The 16,331-nt window shown below is 35.2% G+C and overlaps 1 protein-coding gene across 5 annotated transcripts in view; it reads right to left on the reverse strand.

Moving 5' to 3' along the window:
• TBC1D23 (TBC1 domain family member 23) overlaps positions 1 to 16,331 on the reverse strand; it is a 65,499-nt gene that overhangs the window by 6,618 nt on the left and 42,550 nt on the right. For 3 of the 5 annotated variants that reach the window (XM_082625204.1, XM_082625205.1, XM_082625206.1), the window contains 7 exons: positions 16,113 to 16,205; positions 13,680 to 13,850; positions 10,788 to 10,830; positions 8,545 to 8,654; positions 5,577 to 5,716; positions 4,043 to 4,087; positions 857 to 945 (listed from right to left, as the gene is read on the reverse strand). In XM_082625204.1, coding sequence (XP_082481330.1) covers positions 857 to 945; positions 4,043 to 4,087; positions 5,577 to 5,716; positions 8,545 to 8,654; positions 10,788 to 10,830; positions 13,680 to 13,850; positions 16,113 to 16,205 — 691 coding nt within the window. The remainder of the gene's footprint in view (positions 1 to 856; positions 946 to 4,042; positions 4,088 to 5,576; positions 5,717 to 8,544; positions 8,655 to 10,787; positions 10,831 to 13,679; positions 13,851 to 16,112; positions 16,206 to 16,331) is intronic. The other 2 variants (XM_082625203.1, XM_082625202.1) reach the window with 1 other exon arrangement.

Here is a 16,331-nt window from a genome sequence, read left to right on the forward strand (position 1 = left end):
ATAAAACTGGAAAACTACCAGTGTCAACTGGGAGAAGAATGATTTAATTATGGTATGTTTGTATAACAGAAAGAGAACAGAATGATTTAATTATGGTACGTTTGTATAATAGAAAGAGAATTGTGAAGGTATACAGGCTGAGGTGGAAAATATGAAACATATATTACTAAGTGGAAAAAGCAAGATGAGATTTGGGAGTATTTTTTTCTTATTTTGTACTTTTACATACAACATATACTTTACATACCATACATATTTTTATATATTTTTTCTAACTCAATACACATTAATATTAATTATGATTACTTAAGCAGGGTAATCTGGGCAGTGGGATTATGAACCAAAGTAATAAATTATTTTTTAAAATATAAAGAAAGACAATCACAGAGGATAACAAACTTCCCTGGCATAATATCCCCATCTTGTGGCCCTTTAGGCTACTGCCTCCAGTTTCAAAAGGCTCTTTTCAGATGTCTCAATTTTGGAATTCCCCAAACTTCGGCCCCACAGCCCTCAATCTCCTACCCGGGTGGATCAGGGGGATTTAAATCCAATCCCATGGATTTAAATACTATTTATACACTGATAATTCCCAGATTATCACCAGCTTAGACTTCTCTCCTCAGCTAAAGACTCCTACAATCAACCGCCTACTCAGCATTTCTATGGCATAATTTAAGATGTTCAAAACCAAACTCTTAATAGAAAAACCACAGACTCTCCAATCTCCTCTACAGAATCTCACTGTGTCTTTTTTTTTTTTTTTTTTAAGCAGTTGTTCAGCTCCCAGAATTATCTCTATAATCACTCCTGGTGCTTGAAGAAAGCAGTCTATAAATAAGTGTATTGCTTATACCTGTGTCGTATTCTTCTTCATCCCCAATGCTGAAAACAGGCTTTACACCACGGTAAGGCTTTCCCACTCTGTCACTGCTGCTCACATGCCTATATTCAAAGAATTTTAGGAGGGAAATCATCACTTAAGGTACCAAAGATTTTCACCAAGTATCGTTTGAATATTAAAACAAAACACAAATGTTCTGTGCGCCCACCATGTACCACCCAGTTTCAGGAAAGCTATGTTAAGGAAATTGAAACAAGATAAGGAAATTGTTAGCAAAAGTGGCATAAGGTCTTGGGTATGCGGAATGTTTTCAAATCTGTAAAAATTAAATTTTAAACAATTTTAATGCTCACATAAAACCAATGCATTGTGAAGTTCCTTAACCTCTCTGTGCTTCTGTGTCCTTATCTGTAAAATGGCGGTAACAATATCTACCCTTCCTGGTTACTGTGAAAATTAAATCAGTTAGGACTTCCCTGGTGGCACAGTGGTTAAGAATCTGCCTGCCAATGCAGGGGACACGGGTTCGAGCCCTGGTCCGGGAAGATCCCACATGCCACGGAGCAACTAAGCCTGTGCGCCACAACTACTGAGCCTGCGCTCTAGAGCCCGCGAGCCACAACTACTGAAGCCCGCGAGCCTAGAGCTTATGCTCTGCAACAAGAGAAGCCCACGCACCGCAATTAAGAGTAGCCCCCGCTCCACGCAACTAGAGAAAGCCTGCGCGCAGCAACAAAGACCCAACGCAGCCAAAAATAAATCAATAAAAAAATTAAATCAGTTAATATTTGGTAAAGCTCTTAGAACAATGCCTGGCATACAGCAAGTGCTACATACATGTTTGTTAGACAAAACAGTCTACAAAACCAAATATTCAAATTCCAGTAGGAGTGCCTAATTCTCATATGGGTACAAATGTCTTAAGGTTTTTCCTCCCATTTTTTTTCATTACTGTTACTTTTGTTTCAACAGAAACTAAGATGCTACTTCTTTTACATAAATAAACCATGAAAATGAATTTGCCTTTCACTTTCAAGTGACAGAAACATAAACATGTAAACTCAAACTTAGTAAGTTCTGCAGGAAGTATGACCTCTCTTTTTTAATATAAAAATCAATACCTCATTACTTTTCAGGTAACCTCAAATAAACCAATAAGTAAACTTAAAATATTTCGACAAAATACCACATGTTTCTGGAGAAAGAGTATTGTATTATTTGTAGAATAAGGTTCAGCTAAGATAATGTATGATGAAGGAAAACTGTGGCTTTTTTTCCTTGTCATGTATCGAGAGTTCAATGTGGAAAAAAATCAAGTTATGTGTCTTTACTTAGTCTTAGAATTCAATTTTTCCAGAAGACAGAGATCAAATCTGTATTTTAAATGATTTCTTAATACATATCATCAATAAAAATCAAGACCTAATTTTGTTAAAATACGCTTAAATCTTTATTTCTCCCAAAACAACATTCCTCAACAGAAAACCAATGAGAGTTGAGTATATAATAGAATTATAAATTAGATTAATCAATACACTGCTTACAGTTTAAGTTATAAAATCATTGATTTTTATGATAAAGCATATCTAATATAAAATTATCCTATAAATTATCAAACTATGCTCATTAAAGAAAATGAAAGAAATAATTCAAATACCTATGAAACTCAGATTCAGCTTTCTTAAAAAAGGCAAAGATAATATAGCTTTGTGTAACAATACTTTAGTGCCGTCTAGATTATAAAATTGTACGAGATTAAGTTATTGGTGCTCTCCTGATATTGAAGTATAAACTGCTATAACATAGAAAGTAACAAAGATAATGTTTACAGTAAATGCTTGAACCAGAATATAAGTGACATCCAAAAAAAAAAGCTGGACCTCTTCTTAAAAAGCAGTATATCTATGCTTTTTTAGCAGAAACAAAATCTACAAGAGTTTGACTAGATTTTAACCTGATTTACTGACCTCAAAAACCAACCCAATTTATTCTAACTTTTCACTAAACTCTATTTTCAAAATGGATATATCTGCCTGTGGACTAGAGAAGATAATTTGAATGTTTAAAAAATTATTTGCGATAAAACTTGGGAGTTAAAATTAGACTAATTCAATGGTCCTGTAACAAGAGAAAACAGCAAGTTGATTCACAAATAGATTATAATTTTAAAAGAAGCAATCTCCTTTAAAATTAGAAAATTATAATAGAAACTCTGTAATTGGCATTGGCCAACTCTTATCCATAAGTTCAAAGTAAACTATTGTTAAAAATGCTACTTCTAACTCACTGAAAATATTGAAATGACCTGCTAAAAAAGTCAACTCCATTAACTCGAAGCTTAACTTACATTCAAAGTATGATTAGAATTTCTTTTTAAATGTTCATAGGGATTGCTATAATTGATATTCAAATTCAAATTGCAGAAAAATCATGAGTATAAAAACTGTAAATCCATACAGTATAATGTTCTTTTGTTTATCCTAATTGAAGATCCAGTAGATTTCTAAACTTTAAACCTATGGAATCTAATGACAAGTACCCCGTTTTATTGGGGTCAGAGAAGAGATGGATTATACTTTAACATGTCCTCCATGGCCTAATTTCTTTCAAGGAAAAGCAAAGGTAGAATCTTAGAACTATAGTTTGTTGACACCAATTTATATAATGTTAACTCCCCAACTTAAATGCATACATCTTATTAAGAAAAACCTAGCAATATTATAAAACTACATGGTGTACATTGTGTACGTGAAATAACAAAAAATTTGAACCACAAACTGTGCCTTTTTTCAGATGCTGTAATTTTCCCTACTGTTAGAGCAAAAGACAGAAGTAAATGATCTCCAAAGTTAATACCCTCCTAACTCTGAGACTACATATTTTCTTTGTTTCACCTTCCTCTGTCTCAGAATAAAAACTGCAGATTTTATGAAGTTGTTGGGTTTGAATGTACTTGATTTTCATCTGAGGAATGGGAGATATAAAGAAGAAGGCAAGGAAAAAAATTAAAATGATCGAGCAAAAAACCAAAAGGAAAACATATCAGCATCACACACTCCTAAAAGCAGAATGAGAAAAGTTTAGCACTTGAAACAGCTGCATGAAATTTTAGCCAAGACAACATGAGGCTTATAGACAGCATGACACATGCTAAAGGAAAAGGATGGCCCAGTAAAGCTGCTCTACTCATTGGCTTACCGCTCGGTACATGTTCTGTCTGGCCAAGGAAGATTGAAAGACATTCTATAGCAAATTGAGGCAGAGGACAGAACAATATGATTATTAAAAATGCAAAAGCTTTAAAACAAAAATATAGTATAATCAGTTTTTCTAACCCATAGGGTATATTAAAAAAGAATGTTTTGAGCATCCCAAGTACAAAGAAAAATGAAGAAAAGCCAGTTTCAAGTGATTCTTTAACAAAGAGAAAAGTCTTTTCAATTTAGAATTATCACTAGTTCATTTTAAAATAAATTTTAAGTTCATGCTACAAAATGTACCAATAATAGTACCCTAGGGCTTCCCTGGTGGCGCAGTGGTTGAGAGTCCGCCTGCCGATGCAGGGGACGCAGGTTCGTGCCCCAGTCCGGGAGGATGCCACATGCCGCGGAGCGGCTGGGCCCGTGAGCCATGGCCGCTGAGCCTGTGCGTCCAGAGCCTGTGCTCCACAACGGGAGAGGCCACAACAATGAGAGGCCCGCGTACGGGGAGAGAAAAAAAAAAAAAAAAAAAAAAAAGTACCCTAATTGAGAATGCACTAACTAAAAGTAATTTTAAAAATAAGGCTTTTGAAAGCAGACATAATTTTAATGAGCAAAAAAAACCTTTCAGCCTTGATAAAACGCTTTAACATTAGTCCATTGTAGACAAGGTACAATTTTTTTGGATTAGTGAAAATAATCTATATCTTCTTTGCTATTTACTAAATGGGAAAAAAAATCTCTGTATGCATATGTACTTTATTTAATAAAGTGAAAAATAGTAAATGCCTTATATTCAGTTCTTAAAATCAAATACTTCAACTTTCCTAGGGTGCTGCAAGTTAGACAAGAGAGTGAAATTAAATACTATAACACATTTCCAAGATCAGGCTTGCTTAGAAACAAATTTCACGCTGGGATTATTAGGAAAAAAAAACATACTGTGCCCTCACAGTTCCAGTAAGAAACAATATAACAGACATTCTTAAACTTATTATTTGTTAGCTGGATACTTCATTTGTAATTGGGAAAATTGTTCACACGTGCTGTGAACAAAATTCTATGAAGATCTGAATTCTTAAAACTTTACAAAAACAGGTTTCTGCTTGATTTAGTATGACCAAATTTTCTAGGTTTTAAATTCCTGAAGCAGAGAAAGAGATTCCTGCTATGAGATTACTGCACTTAGCAGATGATTCCCAACCATTTGACACGTGGGAAGCAGCTGCTATATGAAGTGTCATATACATAATAGCATTGGAATAATTTTTTTCTAATGAATGGCATGAAGGGGCAGAATTATTACTTGCCTCCTATTCTGAGCAGTGGGAGAAGAGAGTCATCTTTATAGTAAAAGTTTATAGCAATAAAGAACATCTCTGTGATGACAATGAAAACTGGAATAATCTAATAAAAAATGTAATTTATGATCCTTTTCTAGAGCATATTCTATTCAACTAACATTTACTGTTAAGATACTTTTCTATAGTTTTAATTACTCATCACAAATTCATACTGTATAAGCAACTCACCGGTCCACAGGAGTTGATGTATTCTCAATAAAACTGATAACTTTTTCCCTGACATTAACGGATTTTGTCTTCAAAGCAACAGTCATTTTATTTACTAGTGATTTCATTCCTCTATCATTTGAGCCATTACAAGATTCACCCTGAAAAAAAGAAAAACAAACAACAACTTACTGATGGATTAACTGCTCTCCAAATGATTAGCAAGATACACTACTGCTAAAGGTTATCTAGATGCTATGTCCTGAACTGGGTGCACCCCCCCGACCATAAATTCGTGTGTTAAAGTTCTAATCCCCAGGGTACCTCAGAAAGTAACTGAATGCGGAGATAGGGCCTTTAAAGAGTAAACTAAGGTTAAATGAGGTGGGCCCTAGCCAACATGACTGATATTCTTACAAGAAGAAGGGGATACATCAGGGATTCACATGCACAGAAAAAAGGCCATGTACCAACATCACAGGAAGGTGGTACTCTGAAAGCCAAAGACAGAGGCCTTAGGAGAAATTAAACCTGCTAGCCCTTTGATCCCAGACATTTAGCCTCTGGAACTATGAGAAAATACATTAAGCCACCTAGTTGGTTGTATTTTGTTATGGCAGCCCCAGCAGACTGATATACTGGGTGAAACCATTTTAGGAATGGAAGGTAGAAATGAAAAATGAGGATATGTATTACATACATAAATGTGTGGAAGCTGAAATTACCTTATTTATTCAATAAGAAATACAGTTACTGACCTTTTCTTAACTCAGATTACTCTATAAAGATAAGCAAAATTATAATCAGAATATCATTCATATAGCTAAATTTTTAAACATTTATTCCTTGTAAATTTTTGCTGTTTAAAATATTATTACTTAGGCCTTTAATTTCTCAAGAAAAGTCACTCTTATGTACCTAGTGTAATAGATGTGAGTATAATTCTTGAGTTGTATATAATTGCTCATTTATACCCTACAGGGGAAGCTGGTAGTAGATGTCAAAAGTTTTAAAATGTGCCTATCTTCTGCTTATTAATTCTTCTTCAGAATTTATGGGGAGGAAATAATCAGAAAATGCCCTACGATTTAGGAACTATTTGATGGAAACCTATACTGATACTAAAAAAAAAAAAAAAAAAAAAGCATTTAAAAATACTAGAAAATGCTCATATGTTCAATGAGAAAGCAGAAAATAAAACTGTATGTACACTCTGATCACTATTTTTAAAATACTAAAAAAAATATGCATTATAAAAGATTTAAAGAAAATATTTCAAACTATGAATAGCTGTTATCCATGGTTGGGTTATAAATAATTTTGATTTCTTTATATTTTTCATATTTATATATGATGCTACAATGAACATTATTTTTATTTTTAAGAGAAGTCATTAACTAAATAACACAAAAATCATGTTCCCATTGCCATATCCAAATTCAAAAACAAATTAAACTGACTGTGGAAATTCTTTTGTACTTCTGAATGTAACACATTTTTAAGACAGTTATCTTTAATAGCCTCAATCATTGTTTTTCAAATCTGAAGATAAAAAGTTCAATACAAAGACTATCCAAAGCTGTGGACAGGAATATAAGTTAGAATAATGTTTTTTGGAGGGCAATTTGACAATAATGCAGAATTCTAAGGATTTTGACATGTAATCTTCTGATCACGTTATTTCACTTCTAGGATGAAATAATCATGTCATATGCAAATATATTACTACAAAACTTAATTGTAGTAGTGTATATAATAGAAAAAGACTAGGAACAATGTAAATATTCAACAATAAGGGGACTAACTGAACACATTATAATACATCCATACTATTTAGATATTTAAAATGAAAACAGCAAATACTTATTAAATAAATGGTGAGCTCCTAGATACCTAGATCAAGCTGAAAACCTAATTCTCAGAGAAGACTTATCAGCTGAGAATATGACAATAATTTACTTTGACTTACATGGCTGAAGATAAGCCTCAATTAATCATCTAATGAGTTACAATTTTATAATAACTACTATAAGATATATAAGTGACAGGTACTACACTTTACATTCACTTGCACATTTAATCCTCATGTCATTATTGTGAAGAAAGCTGTGTTATTATCATCATCCCTATTTGCACAGATGGAGAAACCAGAGTGGAAAAGATCTTGTTAGAGATCATGAAGAAAGTAAACTGTGAAGACAAAACCTGAATACCCAGGTGAGTCAGACTGGTAAGCCCAAGCTTGTAACCATCACCCTGTACTGGAGTTTTCCCTCTATTTCTGATTTAAAGAATGACCTTTAGGTAGATGAGGACCATTACTTGTTAAGAAAATGATTTAATGACACCTAGTTCAAATGACATGAAATACTGAAAACACACAAGACTTATTGCCCAAATATTTCCAAAGTAAAACAGAATGGATTTACCCACTATTGCAAAACCCTGCAGTAATGTACATCTCAATAACTAAAACTCAAATAAAATGGGATTGGCAACTGGTTCCTGTCTTCCTCTGCCTGGCCCATTCTCAAATATGGGTGGACTGAAGTTTTAATCATGTAGGTATGTGATGGGGAGGAGAGCTACAGAGACAGTATGCTGGAGATGCAAACATGAGCCTCAGTATTCTCCTGGCCCAAACTATTTGGGAGATTCCTAGAACCAGCTCACTTTAGAGTCCTAGCTAGTCACGGGACTCAGAATTATCTCCACTGACATTTAAGCTGGAGTAGAAAATTGTCACGAGGTGATACCAAACTGCAGCTGGAGAGGGAGAAATCTGAATTCAGCAGGTAGACCACCAGAACTCCCCTCTAGTTTAGCTGTGCAGGCCTGCTCCCACCATTTCATTAACCTCACAATAATATGATTCCTCACTGCGTGTGTTTGAAATATTTTTACTCCGTTTCTGTTATGGTAGCTGTTTAGTTGTTAATCACCTGGGCATTTATCCAAATCTGGTGACATATTCTGCATATACACTTACATCAAGAGAAGAAGTGATACTGCTCCTTGAGCCTGAGGTACTAGCAATCCAATGGCCATATCCATTTTCTGGTCCATCCACATTAATGTCTGCTAGGTGCTGCTGCAGTGCTTAAAGATAAACAGGAAGAAGAAAAAAAAATCCTGACGTATCAAACCCTTTGGAAAGATTCAATACCAGAGAAGTACAATAAACATGTCATAGCTGAATGAAAAGGATCCAAGGGCATAATCACAGGTATTTCTTTCAGCACCTCTGTAAAGTAATAAAAGACCCCAGGCTACAGAAAGCCTTCCTTTTCCTCTTCCTTCTAAAGCCCTCTCTCTATACACATATAACTTTTCTTAATTGACCCTAAGGGTAACAGTAACTATATATATAGGCTTGATGCTTTCCTCTTTGGAAGGTAATCCTTCAAGTATTAATAAATAATCTTATCAATGGTTTTATGACATAAAAGATTAATAGAAAACCTATGGTGGCTTTTGTTTACCATAAGGAGACATCAGTTAATCCTTCCCATAATAAAGAAGCAGTCTTAGGCATTAACTGCTATGGAAAGAGAGATTATTCTTGGAAAAGAAATAATTCATAGTTTAGAAAAAAGTTCCTAAAACCTACAATATCTGTGCTATAAAAGAATACTTTTCAGACTCTCAAAAGTGTCTTGTATCATGACAAGTTTTGTATCATGTTGTCAGAACTTCCAATAAATAACACTGGGCCTTAGGCCAATACTTGCTTAACACTAGCACTTATTTATTTATTTATTTATTTATTTATTTATTTTTTGCGGTATGCGGGCCTCTCACTGTTGTGGCCTCTCCTGTTGTGGAGCACAGGCTCCGGATGCGCAGGCCCAGCGGCCATGGCTCACGGGCCCAGCCGCTCCGCGGCATATGGGATCCTCCCAGACCGGGGCACGAACCCGTATCCCCTGCATCGGCAGGCGGACTCTCAACCACTGCGCCACCAGGGAGGCCCTAGCACTTATTTAAATAAGCCCTTTTGTAGATCACTTTGGGTATGAGCCTAAAGGGTAGTTAGTTATCAGGCCATGATATACAGGAGAAATAATTCTTGCTAATTTCAACAAAGACCAAGAAGAAATAGACCCTAACCTAACAAAATGTCTAAGTCGTAACATAAGAAAATCATATTAAGCCAGAACTTAATCCTTATAAGACTCTTATGATTCAAACTCAGGATTCTATTGCCTCCAACAAATATTAATTTGATTTTATCATTAATTTTCCTAGTAATTATAGTTCAATATTTGTATATCTCTTTTCCTAATGAAAGGCTCCTCATCTTTTAATTGAAGTACATCTGACATATAACACTGTGTAAGTTTAAGGTATACAAAACGCTGATTTCATACATTTATATACTGTAATATGACTTCCACTGTAGCAACAGTTGCACCTCTATCATGTCACACAATTACCACTTCTTTTTTGTGGTGGGAATAATTAAGATCTAGTCTCTGCAAGTTTGGTGATTATAATACAATATTGTTGTCTATATTCACTATACTGCGCATTAGTATACTGGGCCTTAGTACTCCAGGACTTATTTATCTGCTAGTTGTAAGTCTGTACCCTTAAATAACGTAATTTTTTAAAAAAAGAAAGAAAAGAAAAAAAGATAGTCTTTTTTTAACCTTACTACCCTGACCTACTCCTTCATATATTCTCAAATATTTGCTGGTAGGGATTCCGTCATTTTACTATCCTGAATTATCAGGTATTATCTGCAGACCTGAAAATATCAACTTATTTGTTTTATTCTATTCAGTCAACATTTTTTCAGCAGCTAATACTCTCATGTAGTTCAAAAATAAAATGAAAACAGGACAAACAAAAAAGCAAATAGCACAGAGTATACAGTGAAAACTATTCCTCCTACTCTTGTTTCCCAGTCCTATCTATCCTTCCTTCTCCATAGAAACAAATCATGTGGGGCAGTTTTTCACTCATCTTTACAAAAACATTTTCTACAAATACAAGCTAATTAATACACATCCACTTTAACAGTCTTCCACTATATATTCACTCACTGAAACTGTCTACTGTGTTTGTCTTTATCTATATGTCCTGCTGGCCTTGCCTTTTCTGAAAATAGTGAATGACTGAAGAGAAAGTGTACCCATTAACTAATTTGGTCATTCTAAATCAGCTCCAGTGATAGTATAATTTCCTCTGAAAAGTAGGGACAAAGGGATTAATAAATTCAAACCTTACCCATAAATCCTCCACTGGCAATGCTCACATATTCTTTGTTTTTCTGAAATGGAAAATAAAATTTTAAATTATTCCCAAATGCGATTTAATTAAAACTTCTGGGGGCTTCCCTGGTGGCTCAGTGGTTAAGAATCCGTCTGCCAATGCAGGGGGCATGGGTTCCAGACCTGGTCCAGGAAGATCCCACATGCCACAGAGCAACGAAGTTCGTGTGCCACAACTACTGAGTCTAAGCTCTAGAGCCCGTGCTCTGCAACAAGAGAAGCCACCACAATGAGAAGCCCGCGAACCGCAACGAGGAGTAGCTCCCGCTCGCCGCAACTAGAGAAAACCTGCGTGCAGCAACGAAGACCCAACACAGTCAAAAATAAATAAATTAAATAAATAAAAATTTTAAAAATTCTATAAAACTTCAGATAGTTCTATAAGCATTGACAAATGTAATATAAGGTTATATACTAAATTTCTGGATTTCTTCTTTGACATTTTGGACTTTGGCACAGAGAAGTACATATATTTATCTTGTGTACTGTAAGGTCTGGTGCTTGAGTGGGAAGAAGGAGACAACTTCATGGCTACTAACGAGACTGTGATTTTACTTGTATTATAGTCCCAATAGTGCGATACAGAGTCAAAGCAAAATCAGTTACACTGTATTTTCGGATGTTACTTGAATGGTTTTTAAAAGCTTGCAAAAATATTTTGGGTCTTTTATAAAAAGGAAATACAAAAGCAAATACTACAGCTAATTATGAAGAAATGACAGATGTTAACATTTTACAAACTACTAAAAATTAATGAATCTAAGCAGTGATAAACAAAGACACAAAAAAGAATGATATCTGGGCAGTATTTACCTCCTGAGGAAGTACACACTACCCAAGACTTCCTATCCCTCCCACCCTCAAAAGTAATCTAACAAGTCCCTAGGTCTAATTACCAGTTTACAGGAAATACCAGGGGTAGAACCTGATAAACAACACAGTGTGAATGCAATCTGCAAAATCCAGATTGTGGGAAAATATAAGACAAAGTAACCAGTTTTTCCAAACAAATATATACAAGGAAAAAAATTAGGAAAGGGAACCTATAAATTAAAAGAGACTTAAAAGATACCAAACAGAGTGCAATGTCTTGTTTTAGATCCTAAAAAAACCAAGGAAACTTGAACACTCGTTACTTTTTTTTATAATAAAGTGTAATAGTGATAATGTGGTTATGTCTTTACAAAGAATTTATAGAGTTCAATTCTCCCTACTTGTGGATCTGTTTGAAATTTTCTACAATAAAAACTGGGAGGGAAAATTTCTAAAACCACATTAAGAACTCGAATTATTAAAAGAAGTCTACAATATTCCAAATTCTTGCCATCTGACACCCTTCATATTATACAGCCTATACCAGGCCATTTTTAGAATAGGTCAATTAAATTTATAAGCAAAATGAGTTTGAGAACCTATATTTGTTATTCTGTATAAACTTCTAAAATCTTTCCCCCAGTAAAGCATAACTTTATCTTATAATCCCTCTCCCAAATACCTTGCTCCTTCTCTGATTTTGCCTTTCAAGGATTGTCCTTTAGACCAGTGGTCCCCAGTCTTTCTTGGGACCAGTTTTGTGGAAGACAATTTTTCCACGGATGGGGGGTGGGGTGGGGGATGATTTCAGAATGACTCAAGCACATTATATTCATTGTGCACTTTATTTCTATTATTATTACATTGTACTATATAATGAAATAATGATACAACTCACCATAATGCAGAATCAGTGGGAGCCCTGAGCTTGTTTTCCTGCAACTAGATGGACCCATCTGGGGATGGTGGGACCGCCTCAGCTCCACCTCAGATCACCAGGCATTAGATTCTCATAAGGAGCATGCAACCTAGAGCCCTTGCACGCGCAGTTCACAGTAGGGTTTGTGCTCCTGTGAGAATCTAATGCTGCTGATGATCTGACAGGAGGTGGAGCTCAGGAGGTAATGGGAGCGATGGGGAGCGGCTGTAAATACAGATGAAGCTTCACTGGCTCGCCCGCTGCTCACCTCCTGCTCTGCGGCGCAGTTCCTAACAGGCCACCGAGTGGTACCCGTCCATTGCCCAGGAGATGGGGATCCCTGCTTTAGACTAATTTTCTCAAACCAGATTCCCAGTAAAGTGGATGTAAATTGAGTGGCTTGTGTAACAGCATGCCTATTGTCTTCCTGATTCCATAGTTCAGGGCCACACAAAATGAGGACTTTAATGTATAAACTACCAAAGAATACCTAATAAACAACCATTTTTATAAAGAAAGAGCCATCACTGAGTGAGGCTTTGTAGAAAAGGTAGAGGGGACAGGTTGCATAAAATCGCTGATACAAATTAGTTGTGCTGAAGACAACATCTAAACACAAAAAGGAAAGGTGGCTAAGTGTCATGAATACATATACATGTACATTTATTCAATTTCAAAGTGAAGATATTAAAATGAATTATATAGCAACTGTAAAAAGTTCTGAGGCATGAATAGGCATAGAGAACAATGCAAAAGAATAATCCAGCAATAGACCCTGATTCATTGAGGAATTCAGTGTATTAAAGAGGTAGTATTTCATAATGACAGCACAACTGGTTAGCTATTTGGGGGAAAATTTTTTTTTGATTCCTACCTCACTTCTTACACAAAAATAATTCCAGATGGGCCAAGATTTAAACATAAAAGTATAACACATAAGCAGGCAAGAAAAATCTGGGGGAGAAGATCTTTGTTGGCAAGACACAAAACCAATAAATTGTTTAAAAAAAATACAGATAAATTTGACAAGGTAGACAACAGCACAAAATTACCTAGGAGAATTTCTTAAAGGTGATAGCAGTAACCAAGGAAAACTGAAATAATCTGTCGGCATACCTGTAAAAAGTGTGCCAGGACCATGTTCATATACATGTCTTCTTCCTCTCTGCCACTGCCCATGAAACAGAGGTGCTCCCCACCAGCGATGGAGCCAGACTCAATGGACTGCTTCTGTGCTTCCAGCAGGGATTTTACTGACTGTGCAAACTCGGACGGATTCTGGAGCATCTAGACAATTAAAAATTTCTTTAATGTGGCAAGCCTGTGTTTCTTATACATTTGCAAAACAAAATATTTTCCCAGGGCAGGAAAAAAAAAACAATATTTAAATTGCCACCATGAAAATAAAGCCTTTTTTTGTTTGTTTTGGTCACGCCACGCAGTTTGTGGGATCTTAGTTCCCCCGCCAGGGATCAAACCCAGGCCCTCAGCAATGAAAGTGCAGAGTCTTAACCACTGGACTACCAGGGAATTCCCCAAACAAAGGCTCTTATAAATAAAATCCCTGGGATAAAAGAAATGTGTATAAATGTACCTATAATATATCAGAAAACAAAAGTTGAAAATTCACAGAAAGATTAAATTATGCAAAGAAAATACTTTACTAGACAAAAAAAATTGTTTTTGCTGTTTGTTTTCTAAGCTTCAGTGTCTTTAGGTATCATGACAAGAAAAGTTTAACACTGAGTGGAAGGGTCCATGACAAAAACAATACATCGAAACAAGCTATATTTTTTGGTTTCCACTTACATGGCAAACCATAAATTTCTTAGAGGACAGTCAGAAATAGTAGAAGCCATTTATTCATCAGCACTACTCTAGATACTAGAGATATGAGGATGAAAAAATTAATTTCCTACCCTCAAGAAAACAAGTATGCCAATAAATACAAAAATTTGTTCAAAAAACTGTTCATAAAAAGCACAGTGAAAATCCAATAGAAAAATGGAAAAACAATAGAAAAACAATTTGCGTTGATAAAAAAAAAATACAAATTAACAGCACACTTGAAAAAAGATGCACAACATCACTAGTAATGACCACAAGAATGACCACCATTCTTGTAAAATAAAAAACTGGTAATGTTCAATAATGCTGATGGTATGAAACAATCATTCTCACTTAGAGTTGTAAAGTATCAGTTGATTCAGCCTTTCTAAAGGGCAATACGGCAGATTCTAGTAATATTGTATATGCCCACAACTCTCAACCCCAAAATTTTACTTTTAGGAGTCTATTTTACAGAAATATTTGTACAAGTCCACAAAATATATATAAGGATGTTAACTACAGCATTGTTTTATTACAAGAAAACTGAAAACATTCTGAATGTACATCAATCAGACAATAAATTATGGTATATCTGTACCATGGACCACTATACAGCCGTTAAAAACAATGTACTAAAATAAAAAGATCTCCAAAAAACTGTTAAGTGAAAATGTGAGTGAACTGTTAAGTGAAAAATCAAGTGAAAAAAAAAGTGAATAAGAAATATGTAAATGCATATTAAAGGTCTGGATGATTAAACAAATTGAGAGTAACTGTCAACTCTGGAGACATCTTTTGAGTTTTTTTAAGAATAATCAAGTTATTAATGATGAATAAATTTTAAAAATAAGCATAAAGGAAGGACCATTTAGGTCTTCCTAGATGAATCAAGGAAGAGAAAGGCACAGAGTTCACTTTTAGGATGCAAACAAGCTAGGACTGCCTTCTTCACCTATAGCACCCCAAACTCTCTGGGTTGTTTTACCTCCATTTTCCATGAATTTCCTCTTGACACCACCTAGACCTTTCAACATGCCCTTTCAGCTTCAGCGTCAACTTTTTCAGACAAGTTGGGAAGAAGGGCAGATGGAATGGTCAGCAAGTTATTCCTCTTTCTGTCTTCTCCATCCCTGAGGCTCTAATAACCCCAGAAGGGCTTAAATGATGTCAGTCCCAGTCCTACCAAATGCTCTAAGCATCTCTGACAATATTTAATTATCTACTTCATCTAGTCCTTCAATTCAAGTGACCCTAGGACAGCAATTTGAACAACTGAGCCCCTATACACCAGACACCACCCTTATTAAATATTACTTTATTATATGCATAAGTACCCATGATGGAAAAAAAGGCTTATAGACTAATTACCCAATCATAAGAAGAGCTAATACTCACAGAGTACTTACTAAGTGCAAGACACTATGCTGAGCGCTACATCAGGTAGCTCACAGTAAGAAGTTTAGAATTTACTGACATAACAATGGTAAGCAACAGTAAGCCATAGTTAACAGTGCTTTCATCTACCCTTTATGATGCCAAAAGGGTGTTCTAGGTGAAAAGGAAACCTGAGGCAAAACTTTTACAAGGGCAGAGACTCCCTCCAAAAGCAGAAAGAAAAACATCCCAATCTGGTACATGTATATTTATTTATGGGCTAAAGAAAAGAAATCCATTTCTTCTCTTACTTTAAAAAATTTTTTAATCAGCATTTATACTAACCAGATCTGAATCTAAGTGGAAAGCAGTTGATAAATGCCCAGCATTATACTGTTCTGCAGGACGGCAATCCACCACAAAGAACCGGACTCCTTCCTAAAAGGGAAACATTTGACAAAATAAAATTTGCCATGAGGGTCCCATTTTACACAATATAATATTAACAATTAACCAAAGAAGGGGAAACAGATAGATTAGAAATGGATCTCACATAGGAGGACC

The sequence above is a fragment of the Mesoplodon mirus genome (genome assembly GCF_964341445.2).
Source record: "Mesoplodon mirus genome assembly, chromosome: 6".
NCBI classification, from domain to species: Eukaryota; Metazoa; Chordata; class Mammalia; order Artiodactyla; family Ziphiidae; genus Mesoplodon; species Mesoplodon mirus.